At 42.2% G+C, this 16,892-nt stretch overlaps 3 protein-coding genes across 3 annotated transcripts; 2 read left to right on the top strand and 1 right to left on the bottom strand.

Moving 5' to 3' along the window:
* Nucleotides 1-5,898: 5,898 nt before the first annotated feature.
* Nucleotides 5,899-6,708, top strand: LOC131284677 (uncharacterized). Its single transcript, XM_058313541.1, has 3 exons — nucleotides 5,899-6,081; nucleotides 6,151-6,347; nucleotides 6,426-6,708. Exons 1-3 carry the CDS (start codon nucleotides 5,899-5,901, stop codon nucleotides 6,706-6,708), a joined length of 663 nt encoding a protein of 220 aa, XP_058169524.1.
* A 130-nt stretch (nucleotides 6,709-6,838) lies between these two features.
* LOC131284676 (uncharacterized) lies at nucleotides 6,839-8,364 on the bottom strand. The gene is made up of 4 exons (XM_058313540.1): nucleotides 8,221-8,364; nucleotides 7,453-8,141; nucleotides 7,287-7,397; nucleotides 6,839-6,977 (listed from the first exon to the last, which is right to left on the bottom strand). The coding sequence occupies exons 1-4, from the start codon at nucleotides 8,362-8,364 to the stop codon at nucleotides 6,839-6,841; spliced, it is 1,083 nt and encodes a 360-aa protein (XP_058169523.1).
* Nucleotides 8,365-11,182: 2,818 nt separating this feature from the next.
* LOC131284675 (uncharacterized) lies at nucleotides 11,183-15,216 on the top strand. The gene is made up of 5 exons (XM_058313539.1): nucleotides 11,183-11,357; nucleotides 12,267-12,720; nucleotides 13,756-13,938; nucleotides 14,896-15,009; nucleotides 15,081-15,216. The coding sequence occupies exons 1-5, from the start codon at nucleotides 11,183-11,185 to the stop codon at nucleotides 15,214-15,216; spliced, it is 1,062 nt and encodes a 353-aa protein (XP_058169522.1).
* Nucleotides 15,217-16,892: the final 1,676 nt, after the last annotated feature.

The following is a 16,892-nucleotide window of genomic DNA, read 5'->3' as shown; positions in this document are numbered from 1 at the left end:
ACTCCCCACTAACGTTCGCGTTATTTCGTCCGCCAGAAACAAACAAAAAGAAAATATACGTAGCAAATGCAGCAACCGGTGTACAAATGAGACAAACGGTAGGATAATGAATCCCCAAAACATAAAGAATCCCGAAAAAACGACTCGTTCACCCTGAGCAATGCAAAATGCATTGAACAGAACTTCGCCTAACAAACAGTGCGTAAGAAACTATCAATGATGCAACACTTTTCAGCGGCAAACCGATGAAGCAAAATGACACAAAATCATACAACGTTAACCAACTCCACGTTAGTGTTATTACAACCTTAACGATTACAAATGTATGCATGTACCACTCTACAATTTACTTTTGTACGAACTGGAATATGCTGCCCACTGATGTTACAAAAGCGCTGAGCAAGCGAAGTTAAAGTGATTAATCTGTAACCCCCAGCTCCCCTTACTATCAAGAGGCGCGTCTTAGGATTTTCCGCAAGCAAACGGTGCGAAAATTACCGGGGGAAAATACTCTAATTCTTAGTTCATGCTTCCTATCGGCTGGAAATAAAACGGGCAAACATTATACCGTCGACTAAGCACTACCGGGTGGGCGTACACGTTGAACGTACACTCACAGGAAGCATAAACGGACATGATTTGTGGCATTCAATACTCAAGAACCTTTTTATACGCATATAGGTAATCTTTTGTAAGAAAATATTAAAACCAAAAACAAATAAAACTACCAAAAAATACACTACTAATGGATACAAGCAAACGAAGCGAAGGAGAGTCGATTGATGTTGTTCTAACCGAAGGAGCGAAACAAACCCTAACCACCACACTAATACCAAAACGAAAATGAACTAACTGTTTGATGACTAAACATAAACAGGATACTAAGCTTAGTGATAATGGAAGTGTAGTTATATAAATCAATAAATTAAAAATCATCCATCGCCCGCTGCATGACGAACAGTCCACCCTGCCATCGATTGTAAATGCGCACACGATCACCATCATCATCACCATCTCCAGCCATCACTCATATGCAACTCCGAGGCTATTGCACCTGACACGGCATACGCTCATTGGCAGAAAACCAACAACAACTGCATACAGGCACCAGTAGTTGCACATTAGCAACATTTTCCATAGCAACACCATTGCCACATCAACACCTCGTCGGCCGCGACGTCTACAGCAACAACAACAATCCTCATACTCACTAACCCATTGTAATGTGTAAGGCAAAAAAAAACTTTTCGTTAAATTGTAATAATTTTGTTTTGTGAAAATATTTCGTACTTTTCAATTAAATTGATCAAATGAAATTAATTGAAAATGGAAACAAAACATAAACCAGAGCTGTGAATCTTAATCGATGATGTTGGGGTTTTGAAACCACCCGAGCGCCCTGCCTTGAGACGCTTCCCCTTTGATGCATCGTTGCATGCCTTGCAGGCCGTAACTCTTCCCACTCCCCTTCCGGGCCCTCCCTACCCTCGCGGGCACCACGGAGGAGTTTTTGCGCGCAAGGCAGGCACGCGATATGAAAAGGGTGTACGGCGAGGATCGGCCGTGGCCGCGAGGGTCAAAGAAACATCTCATTGGATTCTTGAACATAGAGAGTAATGTAAATATATTTTTTAACGAGGAACGTAAATAAATTTTTATAATTGTTTCCAACATAACTTATTTATGATATAAGAAACAAAGGAGAGCGCTCCCACCCGACGCCACCGCCAGCTTGGGTGGGGCAAACGAAAGGAGGGCGCACTGCAAACGAATTGGGAAATGGGGGGAGGGAATCGTTACGAACGTCTAATAAATGCAGGTGAACATTTTTCAACATAAATTACGTAACGATGCGAACACGGAAAGCGGATGCACTGAGAGAAAACATGTACGGAAAGAATGACAATTAGCGAAAAGCCGGTGGTTCATGTGTATAGAGGACAAAGGAAAAAAAAATACAGTTAATTATTTATAGACAAGTAAATAATAACGAAAACAGCAACAAAAATTATATATATATATATACATTGTAAGTAAACCCATTTTTACTAAAAACGGTCAGAACTATGAAAGTGGAGCTGGAAGCACGGTGTACGCGAAAAGCAATGGAGAAAACGGAAAAAAGAAAAAAACAGAAAAAATCACTCATACACAAACAAATACACACGAATAATGAAATGCCAAAATTTAATACCACACAGTACCGCAACTCAATCGTAATCGACATTACGCTACACGTATTGGTGAATTGATTAACACATAAGGATATCTTAATGTAACAGCCGTAAACGGAAAGGAGTGGTACGATTACTCTCGTTCAAAACTTGCAAGCGAAAATGCCACTCTAATGGGATGTAAAAGTACGTGACTTACAATGTGGCGTACTGATGTCGACCTTTTCATTGCTGCCAAAGGAAACTTAACCCCCGGACTCAAGGTGCGCCAGGGTTGAAAGGTGCGATCAAGTTTCATAAATAAAAAAAAAAACAAGCACGATGTTATCCGTAAAATCAAACAAAGTCTCAAGGATTGCGAAATGCCAGAGTGCAACGAAAGAACAGGGAAAATCACCCGTGAAGAAAAAGGGGTTAAAAGAACGCATTGCATTGAGAGTGACGAACGCTCCTAATGCAGAAAACGAGTGAAAACGAGTTGGCAGCATAATCTCACGTATTGAAATTGATTGTTTCCATGCACTAGTCGTGAAGAAATTGCGCTGAATGAGATACCTTTAGTTAGTTTTTGTTATTGATTTTTTAAAACGAGTGAAATGAAGATGCAGAAGGGTGTACATCAAGTTGTGATCGCAAAACAAAAACCCTAGATCTTAATGTAAACTTACACAAGAGGGATGATTCACTGGCTAAAAAAAAAACAAGGAAACACCATACCAGTGAGGCAGGGAATCGTGCGCCGGTATCAAAAGCAATTGAGAAATGCATTTGGAATGAAATGTACGTGTGGCATCACGAATGTCCTTATGGTTTGAACATAGTGGAAAACAATCCGTTCCGTTAGAGGCGATTACTGCTTTTAACTGAGTTCGGAAACAGAACCGAGCTGAGGTTCGTTAAACTGTCTATGCAGGAGAACACTGGAGAGTAGCTCCAAGTACGGTTCGAACAATCATCCACATGGAAGCTGTTTATCACACAAAAACACCTAGAACTTGGTCATACTTTTCGCGAATACATAAATGATAGAGCAACGGTAGCAAAATGGGGCAGGGCGCGCCAGTCATTACTCTGCAACGCCCTTGGCTTGGGGGGCCAAGCCAAGAGGGGTGTTCACAGACGAGTGAGATACCGTAGGGCAGGGAAGACACGATGCCGTGGATGGATGTACCGATTGATGCAATGATCACGCACTAGCAGTTCTTTTTAACATCATCGCAAGGGGCACGCTCAATCGGGTGTTCCTTCTTCGGAGAAGGTTCGATCCGGAGTTTAACCCTCACCCACTAATAGAAAACGAAAGAACGGACGCAGGGCGCGCAGTTAAACAAGAATTACTACACGATACTGAGCCAAACTCAACTAGGAAAAGCCAAAACTTTGCTATGAGCCGCAAGAGCAGAGCAGATCCAAAAGGGAGTTGTAAAATTTCTGACATTGGTGAAGGTGAATGAATTACTCTTACGAAACGAAGCAAAAACACATGATAAGAAGGTATTAGATTGTATATTATAGAAATTTATTAATATATACATATATAAATAAATGTTACGCGTTATTAATAAATTATAAAAAAATAATGAACGCTGCGTTTTTAACCGATCCTTTACGTTCGTATTAGATTGTCGTTCTGCTCCGAAAGTATATCACAACCGGTTGACAATTGAATAATGCTTTTAACATATGTAGGTTATCTTTTTGCCTTCTGTTTGAACCTAAGCAACACTGTTCATTTGACATTTTTAAATAATTTTTATGCGTTTTTTGTCCCAATATTGGTTGTGCTGCTAGAAACATTTGGAAGCTGAACATAGATTTTCAAACAACTTTTACTTACAGAATTCCTTTTAATTCCTTCAATAAGTGCTTGTAATTTATTTCAATTTAAATTTTTTATCCTAACTATCATGTCACAAACATTAGATAAATGAACTCAAAAAACTAAAATAACTGCAGAAAAACCAAGAATCAAACATTATGGTAAGAAATATGTGACTTTTTGTTCATTGAATTTAATACATGGTTTTACTTTTTACCACTTTTTAGATGTTTTTGATAAAGATGGTTTTCGCGTCGTATTCTCAGATGAATTGAATGATTTCAGTACACTTTTCCAATTGCAAATAAAGTTGATGAAAAGTAGTATGTTTTGTTGTCAGATATGCTACAAACAAAATTCACTAAGGAGATTAAATAAAATTAAGTAAATTAAGAGTAATCAGCCAAAAACAAGACACTAAAATTTCAATAAAAAGCCTAATATTGTAAATTTTTTTTACATTTTGTAGCCATACGAAAAGTAGTTTGTAAAATATTAATTGAAATGGAAATAATTTTTCACAGCTCACCGGATGTCTAATTTGCATTCTCCCGAGTCGAAACAGCTATCGACGCAGGCAGTTGCAGCACCGCCGCCAACAAATCATGTCCATCCGTCGTGTACAGCTAACGACACACTTCACTTTATGGGCATTTCCTGCCGGTCGAATTGAATTAGCTTCGCATTAAATCTAGCGGAAATATGTGTTCATCAAAAAATTAGCGCCATGGCGGCAGCGCCAACAAGCGCAAAAACAAAAAACAAATTAACAAACATTTCCGTGACAAATGAACAACCGTTTCCGACGTTCGTGCTGTTTGCCGTCGGATCCCGCGGACCGGCGTGCGTTGATTGGTGTTTGAATTTTTGATAGGCCACCGTTTTTCCCGCCCAACCCGACGGATAATAGTTTCAGGAAATTGCTCACCATCAGGCGCGTCGCAGCTCCGTTGCTTCCGTCCCCGTGGAGGAGAGGCTCGGTCGGAGGGGGGAAATTATGCCATTTGTCCAGCCACGGCCAGAAACCCCACCGCCAAAGCTGTGTGCTACGTGTCGTTCTTGTATTTTTGTCGGCTCGGACGTTCATGTTTTTTGCTCGAGTTGAATTTCCCGCCCCAGCTTTAACCGGACGAACAGGTAGATTGAATGTAGCACGCGACATGCTAATTGCTCCAAAAACCCAAAGGTAGGCCAGCGCCGAACCGAACCGGTCGGGGATAGAAAATCCGTTATGGACCCGTCGGTGCACGTACGCCCTTCCACTGCTGGACGGTGGAGGGAAGGCGAGAAATCGTAGTTGTACAAATAAACTACAATTAGCACCTGTCCAACTCAAGTGTTGCCAGGTTCTACGCACCCCGTATCGGGGTTCTCTCGGGGCGATGCCATCGCACGCCGTGTGCGGATGCCGGCCAGGAGTCTGGGAGACCCCGGACGGGGCTGTTTGAAAATGGAACAGAAAATTGTTTCAGATTAGCCACGCGTTCACGTCTCGCATGCACACCAACACCAGCGCGCTCGGCCTGCTGTCCGGTTCTCGCGAACCGTGGTAGCTCGGACGGTGGTTTGCTGAATATTTCATCAACCTTCTAAGTGGCCAGTCGGTGCGTTACACTGTGCGCGGCCATATTCAAACGGATTCAAGAAAGTCCGAGTGTAAGGAAGTTGTCCAGGTGCCACCTTAGAGGAGGAGGTTCGTGAATAATATCGTACCGTGCTCGGCGTCGTTATCAGCCCATCCCCGTTGAGGACGGTAATAATATTTGCATGCTAAACGTGCCCCATTAGGAGGCAGCAGTGTGGTCCGTTAACTCACCGCCACCGCGTTTACATTCGCGCCGCCAACAGATGAGGTTTAGCCAGTTTGTCCGCGTTTTCGGGGGTCTGGTGCTGGTGGTCACCGAAATGGCCGAGTCCAGGGCAGCGGAGGACGCGGATTCACGGTCGATCGGTGCAAAGTGGAACCAAACGGAGGGAATGGAAAGCGAGACGGGCGATGGGCACGTCTGGCAGGGAACGGCCGACCACGGGAAGGTGCTTTCGCGACGAAAACGATTCGTGGTGTTTCCGGAAGGGTCCAGCTTTTCCGTACGTTTTGAAGTAACTTTGGCGATCGTCCCTCAGAAGTGTCTAACGTGAGCCTTCTCCGTTTCATAGGTAGCCGTGTGCATGACGATCGGTTTGTACGGCAATCCCAACTACCAGTTCGTCAGCTGGGCCTTGAATTGGGGCATCGCTTACAACCTGCCGAATCAAACGGTGAGCTTTCAGAAGGAAATGACAGAACCAAAGCCAATGGTGCAGCGGAGATACCGGCGGGATCTCTACCAGAAGCTGGAAGTGATCATGGACAGGTAAATCTACCAACTTCCTGTCAAGACGAACAACTCAAAAACTGCTTTATTCCATCCTCCTCTTGTACTCTTCCCTAGCATGGGCTACGATGGTCGAGATTGCATCTTGCGTGCGCTTTGTGAAAGCTCGCAGTACTTCGGGGGCAAGGGCAGCAACATGATTGCGGAGATGCTGCGCACCCTGTTCAGCTACCCGAAGCAGAAGGTACTCTCCTTCGAACACGCCGACCATCGGCTGTACGACGAGGCGCACCGGAAGGGCAAAAACCTGGCACCCTGCCAGTCGCTGTATGGCAACTGCAAGTTCTCACTGTTAGAGCTCGCGCTTGGCAAATACTCGACACCGCATGGATTTATGTAGCTTGTAATTATTTATTGACTGAGAACTACAATAAAAAGAACTAAAACCAACACGTCTTAACCTAGTAGCTCGCGGGGATTTGTTGTTGAGATATGCTTCGATGACCTAGAATATAGGGTATCTCCGGGGTCTAGGGCTCAAATTTTCCAAATAACACCAAATCCAGAAGACTCATAGGACACCCATCGCTGTACTGTGCACGGCAATCCATGGGTTCTTGGCGCATAGCATTACTGTAGTCATCGTTGAGCGCTTCATTAATGGGAAAGCTGTAAAGGAGTCAACAGTTTTAAAAATATCAATAAAGTTTCTTAAAGATTATACTAGCAGTCTCAGTTGACAAATTGCTCCACTAGCCTATTGTATCCATCAGTATGTTTAAACGATATCTCTAGCTCTTTAAAATATTCTCTAAAACAGTTAGTTTCTTCTAACCTACCGAAAATATTTCCTTGGGCAGGTGAACATTATTTTTTCCAACTGAAATCTATCCCTTACAAGACGTATTTAAATCAGGTTAAATTTAAAACCCTAATTTGGTTAGAAACAAAGATCATAAACAAGCTTAAGAACTTTACCTGAAAAGGACTCTAAAAATATCCATCGCCATCGACCGTCCAGGTGGAGGAAGCATGTTCTTTGCCTCACAGATGCTTCGAAGGATGCACTCCTTCATGTGGAATCCAGTTCTGCAAGGTCCCAATCGTTGATTAAGCTGAAGTGAATACAGTCTGATGTACTTACACCGATCCAATGGTTTCCTCCAGATGGTTGAACAAGGCCCTCCGGTCGCGGTAGTGATGGAAGTGCTCCCAATCACTGTGCTGGCTTATGTTGAAGGCTTCACCGCTAAGCCACTTGTCTCGCTCGTGCTCCTCCTCAGCGTCATCAGCAAACTTCTGTTCAAGGGCCGCGGATCTACGATAACGATCGTATGATGTGGGATTCCATCCGGAATATTGGTATGGGCTGATGTTATTCCCGCCTCCGTAACCGATTCCTCCCAAATATCGATTCAGGTTGCTTGATGGTGGATTCTGATACTGATTTTCATCCATACGCTCAGCTGCAGCCCATTGCGGTGAGCTATATTGTAGTGTGTTCCGGTTCCAGTCAGCCCGTTCCTTGCCCCAACCCGGAGGAACCCACGTTCCCGGATGATCCTTAAGGTACTGATCGACCTCGGCGGGTGACAGCTCGCCACCGTTGTGGTGGTCATGGTGTTCCTCCTTTGGCGGTGGAGGTGGCGGTGGTGGTGGTGTTGGTGGAGGGCTTTTCATAGGCTCGGGTGGATACGTCGCCACACCTCCCAGCTTCAGTGAACTCGCATGGTATTTGTAGTCCGGCAGAGGATAGTACATATCGAGCTCACCGATGCAAACGTAACCGGCCGGCCCTCGGAACATTAGATTTTTGCCAAATGCAGCAGTGAGCTGTTGGGATGTAATGGTAAAAAAAAATTTACTGGCCCTTGTTTACACTTCTTTTCCGTTTAGCCACACAAATACTCACCAGAATATGTGATCCGGGTGTAAAGAGCAGAAATCGTTTCTTCCGCGTGAGCACCTTTGAGTCGCCGGGGTCCGATTCATTGTATGTTTGACAAACCACCTGACCAACAATCATCAGCAGTATAAACTTCCATTGAACTTCCATGTAAAAATCTCGAAATAAGCGCAACGGGAGGATACTTTAATCAAATCAACAACACACACACGACGTACCGCTTGGATTGAGGAAAGCGACACAGTGACATCGATCGCTCGACCAGCTGATGAGTGACAATCCCGGGCAAAATCTTAGAAGTTATCGGAAGATGAAACCGATACTGGAGCACAGTTTACCCAGGTGACAGTTTAATTAACACAAGCGTGCGAAGTGCTCCGAGTCAATGGTGCATCAAATAATTGAAGCCGTCTGAGAAGCTGCCTCTTCGATCTAACCATATTCATAAGTAATTTGCCTTCACGCATAGAATGATCTTAACAGACCTAAAAATTTCTATGTAGACCATTAGACGTGTTTACAAAACGTGTTTCATCTTTACAAGCCAAAACGTTTTGGGTAATCTGTTCATGAGTTAAATTTTATTTCATGATAAAACATATTTAACTTGCAATTTTTTCTTATTCATATTTTATATTTCTTTACTGATCGGAGTAACAAAAACTAAAGCAGAAGAATCAAGAGTCATTTCCTATGGTGAGTTGCAAAATCATAACTATATCATACCACAAATAGTCCATAAACAAATTTTAATATTGTTTTACAATCTTAGGTGAGAAAAAGGGTGATTTAGGAAAAAAGGAAAAGCGGTTTACCGAGTAAAAAAGATCTAGGTTTTAATTTAATTTGATTTTTCATAATGGAAACAGAATGATGATGCGCTCATATTTCATTTTCACCATATTATATGGTTTATCTAATACATTTTGTACGATGAAAATTCAAACACTTTTGCTCAGTTTGGTAACTAGTCCCGTCGTTTTTACTGCACTTAGATACCAATAAAAATGTCTTTCGTACTTACCCTATCAATTAAGGCAGAATGCTCTGCATACCGTTTGTCGACAGCATGCAAGCGCAATGAAAAATGTCAATTCCATTTATAAAACTAGCAGTTCTCCCACCAGTTTCTCCAGCGGGAAGCTTTTCCAATCAAACGCGCGAACTCCAGCGTGTTCGAGAGGGTGCGGTACTATTGGATTATTTCCATTTTCCATTAGGGGTGACCAGGTCGATTTATTTTAACGGAGTGCTCGGACAATTCCTTCATTTGTCCGATTTGAGCTATGCTGCGTTGTAGGGTGCCCCGTCTTTCACCATTTCCCTGCATTTACTATCCAAACAACCAAAGGTTAGTTGTACAACAGATGAAAGCAGCAAAAAAAATGTCTCTCAATCAATTATGCATTCGCAGCGTTTTGTTTTGTTCAGTTTCCCTGTTGGATGGCGAAAGCTGGCCGCAACATTTAACATTCATTCGCACGGAAGAGTGCGTCGGATTTTTGTGTATTTGATTGAATCGTCGGACATAGCCCAGTAGAATGCATTTGCTAGCCTTTTGATTGGCACTGGCGTCGGTTATGAATCGTTTGTGATGTCATACTATTGTGCATTTCGGTTTGTTTGTTCGCCGAAAGAAAATCTTAGCACAACTACAAACAGTTTTTCTCACGCACGGTACCGCTGGAAATCGAATCGGAATCTGTCTCCCAACTAAATAGGAAACGTCCTGTGCATGCATGGCTCCATTCCCAAGTTCTACACACTGTTCGGCTCATCCATGAGGCCTCCAGGGAAAAGGCGTGCGTGTGACAGTAGGAAAATGTCGGCAAAGTCCTCCATCCCCACACCACGGCGAGGCGAGGGTAAATTCGAGGCGACGAATGATCAAAGCAGGAAGCAAAACGAAAAAGTGGCCCATCGGGTCTTGGAAGAATCTTTCACCGCACCGCAAATCGTTGTTGCCTGTCGTTCGTGCGTCGCCGGTCCCCACATCAAAGCCCGCACGGAAATGGGCACGGGCGCCCATATTGCTACGGGCATTGGGGAAACTTTTGCACCGGAACGGAAAACGCAAAGTCCCCAAAGTTTGGGCCAATGTCCTAATTGAGTTTCGGTCGGTAGGAGGGCGAACCAGTGAAAGCGGGCCGTCGTAAATAATGCAATTCCGATGGGGATCGGCGCTCCGGTTGGGAGGTTGGAGATCTGGCTGAGAAAACATGAGAACGTCCTCCTTCCTCGCGCCTTCGGTGAACTGGTCCAGATTCTGGCTAGTGGCAAGATTGAACGATTTCTTCCCGTGCTCATATCTGACGTCTTGCCGACCGGGTCGAGGTGGTCAATGATGACTCCGGCGAAGTAACACGCCATTACTAATGAATGCGACCTCCTTTGCATACCACCGTTACCTGGAACCATTCGGCTTTTCCGGGACAATCTGGTTCTTCGTCCGCGGCGTAATCACAAACACCACGAGCGCGATTTATGACTTTGGAGAGCTACAGACCCGGTTAGAAAGATGGGGAAGAAAAATTGGGTTCGAGTCCCGAACGGCTCAACTGAACGGTTCTGGAGTAGAGCCGCGTTAGAAAGCTTGTAACGGTCCCACTGAGAACTCAAACCGGAGCCAGTCTCGCGGAACGTGTGCTGTTCGACTTCTCTAAGTGTTTTGTAGGACTATAACTTTTGGTCCTTGTGTTAACTTGCGTGGTTGAATTATTACCACTCGTTTTAGTGAAAGTGCTTAGCCTAATATAGGAACGTTACTCCTTCGTGACAGAATCGCTTCCGCACTTCGAGTCGACTGGAACGCTTGGCTTGGGGACTCGGGCTTGAAGCATGTACGAATCGTTGCCATAACCTGGCACTGGAGATTAAAGTTCGTGGAAAACACAAAACACAGTCTTTGAACACGATGCCAACAAGAAATCAAACTTCTTGGTGGTGCGAAGGAGCCAAGTTACACATGATGTTGCTACTGATACTCGGGGCGCTTATCCAACAGTGTGGATCCTCAGCTGGCAATGATACCATCCTGGAAAGTACTACCAAAGACGGCATGGAGGAAGATCCCACACCTCAGAAAATCCTTTCCAGAAAGCGACGATTTTTGACATTCCCAGAGGGTAGTTCTTTTCAAGTGGGTAAGTAGAAAAGAAAAATAGACTACTCTGAGGGACACGTGAATGTAATAATATATTTTTTAAAGTCTGTGAACATTTTTTCTGGCAGTTTGTTCCCAAGAGTTTCCGAATTTAACCATACGTTACATACATACTTATTATGTTGTTCGTCATCCTTAGAGTCTCTTTCTTTCATACCCGTTATCACGAGGAACTTTAACAACTCAATTAATCAAAAACATGATGCACACTTCGTCGGCTTAACATATCGTTTTCTTAAACATGTGTAGATTTTAAAAAGCAAATTATTGTGTGTTGAGTATTTTCTTCGTACAAGTGTTCAAACTGTTTTGCATAAAATATTTGTTTTTGTAGATTTCAATCCAATTCTTAAATGTGCAATCAACCAAACCTTCTGCATAGCTATAGTAATGTTTTTCTGCTTACAATAAGCTGTTAATGATGGCCAAGACGCGTCATTCCATTCAATAGGCTTTACCTGCAAAAGCTTATCAAAATCTTTAAAATTACGATCGTCAAAATATAATTCAACAATTTGAATTAATGAAGTTAACTTAGCTTAACTATTACATTTAAAAATCAGTATTTTAAATGAAATGTGTTGAAAGTTTTGCTTTAGCATGTGTGAATTTGAATTTTACTGACAACAATTATCAGCTTGCATGAAAAGATTTCATATGTTATTTGTCTCAGTGGACAAAATGGCGTTTTTGTTAATTGGGTATACGTTCTTCTCATAGACGTTTATTTAGTTAATGAAATTTATGGCTGCCAGCTTTAAACTTAAGAGTTGATAATTTATGTTAACTGCACAAAAAAATGAACAAGGAACAATTACTAACAATGAGTGAAATAGCACTGATGGGAGAAAATGTTCTAAATCCGTCTCGCAATTTTACTCCCGTCCAGTTTACGATCAAACGATTCCCATGATTGGCGTAGAGCGACTCTTCACGATCGGTATCACGGTGGCGCTGGCGTACGAGCTGCCCAGCATCACCATCAACCAGATCGAGCAGATGCTGCAGGAGAACGCGGCCGAAGGCTACATCTTTCCGAAGATGGACGCAAACGTCAACCAGACCGTCCTGGTCGACACCAACGTCACGCCGGCGCGAAAGAACATTTTCAGCTACTACTACCAGACGCCCCGTCCGGCGGTTCAAACGGTTCCGAATGCCCCCGGTGGTGGGCGCATAAATTACTACACCTCCTCTGGTGGCCCCGATGGAAACCGACGCTACGATAAGTACGATCGGTACGGGCAGCGCCTTTCCCAGTGGGATCGGTTCGTCTCGAGCGGTGTCCCGCAACCACCGTACGTGAACCCATCCGGGAACGATTTCGGCAGCATCGTTAACAGGTAGGCTCGGGGTGGAAAAGCGCCGGTAAGGATGGGAAAATAAGCAAACTCACACACACACACACACACTCTGTGTCACTGTCGCACACCGGTTGCATCTGTCCGCAAATGGCCGCCACAATTAAGCAACGACAGCAGCCAACGACGGGAATGAAATTAATTTCACAACATGCATGATAAAATTGTGGTTTCCCTCGGCTGCAACGTGAGCCATGCTGATGGGTCGTGCAAAAGTCGGTAGTTATCCACCGCTGCTGATGGTGAGCTTATGTGAAAGGAAAAATTGAATGGTTCTAAAGTTGTTTTGGCATTTTATCCCCCTTTAACCAGAGAAGGATTAAGCTTTCTAGGCATTCCAAGCAGCTATAATTTGAAGCCCTTAAAACATTCACTCTACATTTACCATTTTTATTTTCAATATAAAATTTATATAATTTGGATCCAGATTATACCAAACAATGTTTCATTCAATTGTTTTTATTCGGCTTATTTCATGTGATATCATCAATAGCTTTTGAAGAGAATCCATGATGTCATTTTCTATGAAGAAAGTTGAGATATGTTTAATATTTTCCTTTTTTATAAATAAATTAAAAATTTGATTAATATTTTACTTTTTTATAATAACATTTTTCAGTAGTTTTAAAACTGAAAAACTCGTTTATGAAATGTTTAAAAACCGATAATATAATTTCAATTTTAGCATTATTCCTATGTTTTGATATGTGCAGAATACTAATTTTGCTAATCCATATATGCCGATGATACTCAAACTATTCTTAGAATTTTCCTCTTTTTGACGAAATAAAAATGAATTGATCGGGGGGAGTGATCACAGCTAGTGGCCCAAAGCAGCGCCTTAGTTTGCTAACCTATGATTTATCTTTGCCTTTAACTCTTGTTGCTATTTTTAGGTTCATATCAGCACTCATTCTAATCAAATGAGCAGAACATTGGAAAAGCTTTAAAAACATGTTTATATTGACCCATTTTCTCAACCACACGTATGTTTTCCCAATTTTATCCAACCGCTAGATACATCCAGGACTGGGTCCGACGACATCCGCCCAACTACCCGGTGGGCAAAAAGCGGTTCTATCCCGTGTTCGGCAAGCGAAGCATACGCGAGGACACCGACCCACTCGATAGGCATTTTCTCAATCACCATCGTGTCACGCGGCACGCACTCTACGAGAGGATAGAACAGTTTCTAACGGCGTAAGTTTTTTTCTTTCCTTGTACTTTTTCCTTCGCCAGCGGGACAGGGCTCCGGCAGATAGGAAATTCGTGCAGCAGTTCGTCCTGATTTATTTCCCTCTCCATCCATCGCTGGTCGAACGTGGGCCTTCGACTTGTAGCGACGCTAGCGTGTTGCACATAATCGGTTTGACAATGATAGGTTTCCTTTTTTTACCCCAATTTCGCCATGCATAACTCGCCAATCGACGGTTGGGTCGCGTTGCCTTCCCGAGTGGCGCCGATGCAAGGCTAGAATTTATTGGCATCCAGGAATCGGTAGCATGTTCTAGGTTTTGTTTTCCTTTTTTTGCAGCGCAAACGGATAGTTTATGAATGTTGCGATACCGGACTCGAACGTGACGTGCCTTTACAACCCCATGAGCGATAGCAGTGTCGTTATTAGACCACTATCCTTGTCGTGCGCGTATCTGTTCTATAGGGAATTCAGAAGTGATCATTTTTAGTCTGAAAATAATGCACAAATTGAGACTCTTTAAAATGGGCAACACAGTAAAGTAAAATATGAAGATATCAACATATCAACCAGTATATGAATGCTTGTTTTGAACCGATTCGGGTCATTTAATGATTTTTAGATATGTTTATGTGAATTGCAAATATAACTTCAGCGAGGTTGAAATATGGTAAAGACTCTTTGAAGTAATGCTGAACTTTGCAAAAGAGTCGTTTAAATGATCGTTTTGAAATCGTTTTACTTTAAATTAGTTGATCCGAATTTGCATTAGGTCCATGATAATTTTTTGATAACCCAAGTAAACATTCAATCAAAACCCTATCCATATAAAGCTTTTTAAATTGGCATGATATGATAATATGTGATTTCATAAAATCACAACCATTCGTCAGTGAAAGGCATATGAAATTGTATCATAATTTAAATCGCATTTGAATCCATCAATTATTATTATCCGCCAGGAAAGGAAAACATGGACACCAGTGCGTGCTGCGGGCACTTTGTGAGAGTGGCCAACGTAGAGACGACAGTGAACCGGACACGTTTTTAAAAGAAATACTAAGAGCCATTTTTAGGTGAGCATCGCGTTCAACCAAAACGGAGCGTGTAAACATGTTACTTAATACTCTTCACTATTTCTCCCCAGCCTTCCACCTACCCACGAGACTCCAAATCATCACAAACATCGACTGTACGACGAAGCCCACGCCCACACCGGAAACTGCGCCGAGACGTACTCCTACTGCGAGGATAGTTTTTGGTCTTCCGATTTCGTGTTCTAGTTGCGTGCTATCCGTTCAACCCGAGAGTAACCGTTTCAGTTGGGCTTCAGACGGAACTGGAATGGGAGGGCACGGGTGGCCAACGTCGAAATGCAAAGTGTAATTGAAGCGAAAAGTTCCGATCCAAACATATCAAACCGATCACCTGCAATCTGGGCTCGCACGACAACGGATTTCGCCTGCGGCACGCCATAATTTAATTAGAGACGAGGTTTAAAGAGTGCCAGCCTTAACTGCTCCGCTTCAGGTGGCTGCAATAGCGTCCATCTAGCGTGTTCGACGCTATTTAGTAACGTTAAACACGCCACCATTGACCATTGACGAATCAATCACTGCGATGTATTTGTTGTCCGTTCTTGCGTTTAAAGTTTGCAGTTTTAATGGCACAAAGTTGCTGTATCTATGTTATCGACATCATCAACAGCATAACTGGATTGTCTCAAATAACTGTTGCGATGTATGCAAAATGGAGTTGCTATTTGGGAAATGGGTAGAATTCTGTAGGTAAGCAATAGTTACAACGCAGATGGTAAACGGATCATCCAGATAGATACTTACCAACCTTGAATCTTTCCCATTGTTCAATAATATCGTGCTCTCTTGATATTCACTTAAGTAGGATTCGCCAGAGGGATGATGAATAAAGAAGGGAAATGAGTCATTTTTTCCAATAAAGACGAATAATGAACGGCCATTCTATTTATGCGTCCGAAATGTTTCACTGATTTTGATTGGCAGCAATAAATAAATAGTACACAATTAGTTTGAACAAGCCAGTAAAGATTGTTATGCAGAAAAAAGTAAATTATTGTATCTTTCAATGAAGGAACAATCAGCAATTGTGCAATTTTATTGCTGTGTATTTTCGTACATAATACCACCATTTTCACCTACGACATTCATTCAAAAAGCAGGATTGATTTTATAGCAGGAGAGTTTTGCACTGGATTTTGTGTTTCCATTAAATTAAACTTATCTTTATGTCATATTTGGGAGAATAATTAACGAAACACACGAAGGGTTTGTAAACAATTAGAAAAATAGTCCCGATGGAACTAAAGAAGATTTTATACATTTAATCTATCCATCATTAGATAGACAAATACTTAAAATCCTGTAACATATTTACAATTGTATAGGTATGTAAATAGGTCAAATATCCTCGGGTGGTTTTTCACAAGAGTGACAACCAGCTTCAACCAGTGTTATGTTTTTTTATTTAAAGGTAGAGTGATCAAATAAATCATTAGTCTGACTTGGGGCACAATTACTTTAAGAAACGATTGCAAAGAAATCAAACTATTTTGTGTTTTTGACTTCTGTGGAAACGTTCTTTGATCATAATGAATTTTAAGTTTTCTTCATACAGTTCGTTCATCATTAATAAATGGTTCAAAAAAAGTATCAATGTGCTCTACAACTTTTTTTCTATTTATCTTAGTTTTATTCCTGCAATTTATTTTATTTAGTCCAAAAAACATTGGAAATTAGCTTCCAAGCAAGAATAAGATAGACAAGATCAATATTTTGCTACGGTAATAATACTTAATATACATGCCTAGTTGCATGCAAAACATTTGATAAGTTTTTCTAGACATACTAGCCAACACCACAGTTCCCAGGATTTCCCATTCCCGCCACCAATAAGGATCAGTTTGAGATCATTTCTGCGTCCA

The sequence above is a fragment of the Anopheles ziemanni genome, chromosome 3, assembly GCF_943734765.1.
Source record: "Anopheles ziemanni chromosome 3, idAnoZiCoDA_A2_x.2, whole genome shotgun sequence".
Lineage (NCBI taxonomy): Eukaryota > Metazoa > Arthropoda > Insecta > Diptera > Culicidae > Anopheles > Anopheles ziemanni.
This window is presented reverse-complemented; position numbering and strand designations above follow the sequence as displayed.

Coding starts and splice junctions, on each gene's coding strand:
- LOC131284677 (XM_058313541.1), top strand. CDS start 5,899: ATGGCCGAGTCCAGGGCAGCGGAGGACGCGGATTCACGGTCGATCGGT. Junction 6,082..6,150: donor CGGAAGGGTCCAGCTTTTCC/GTACGTTTTGAA, acceptor TCCGTTTCATAG/GTAGCCGTGTGCATGACGAT. Junction 6,348..6,425: donor CTGGAAGTGATCATGGACAG/GTAAATCTACCA, acceptor ACTCTTCCCTAG/CATGGGCTACGATGGTCGAG.
- LOC131284676 (XM_058313540.1), bottom strand. CDS start 8,364: ATGGAAGTTCAATGGAAGTTTATACTGCTGATGATTGTTGGTCAGGTG. Junction 7,398..7,452: donor GAGGAAACCATTGGATCGGT/GTAAGTACATCA, acceptor GGGACCTTGCAG/AACTGGATTCCACATGAAGG. Junction 6,978..7,286: donor ATTTTTAGAGTCCTTTTCAG/GTAAAGTTCTTA, acceptor ACTCCTTTACAG/CTTTCCCATTAATGAAGCGC.
- LOC131284675 (XM_058313539.1), top strand. CDS start 11,183: ATGTTGCTACTGATACTCGGGGCGCTTATCCAACAGTGTGGATCCTCA. Junction 12,721..13,755: donor TTCGGCAGCATCGTTAACAG/GTAGGCTCGGGG, acceptor TCCAACCGCTAG/ATACATCCAGGACTGGGTCC. Junction 13,939..14,895: donor ATAGAACAGTTTCTAACGGC/GTAAGTTTTTTT, acceptor ATTATCCGCCAG/GAAAGGAAAACATGGACACC.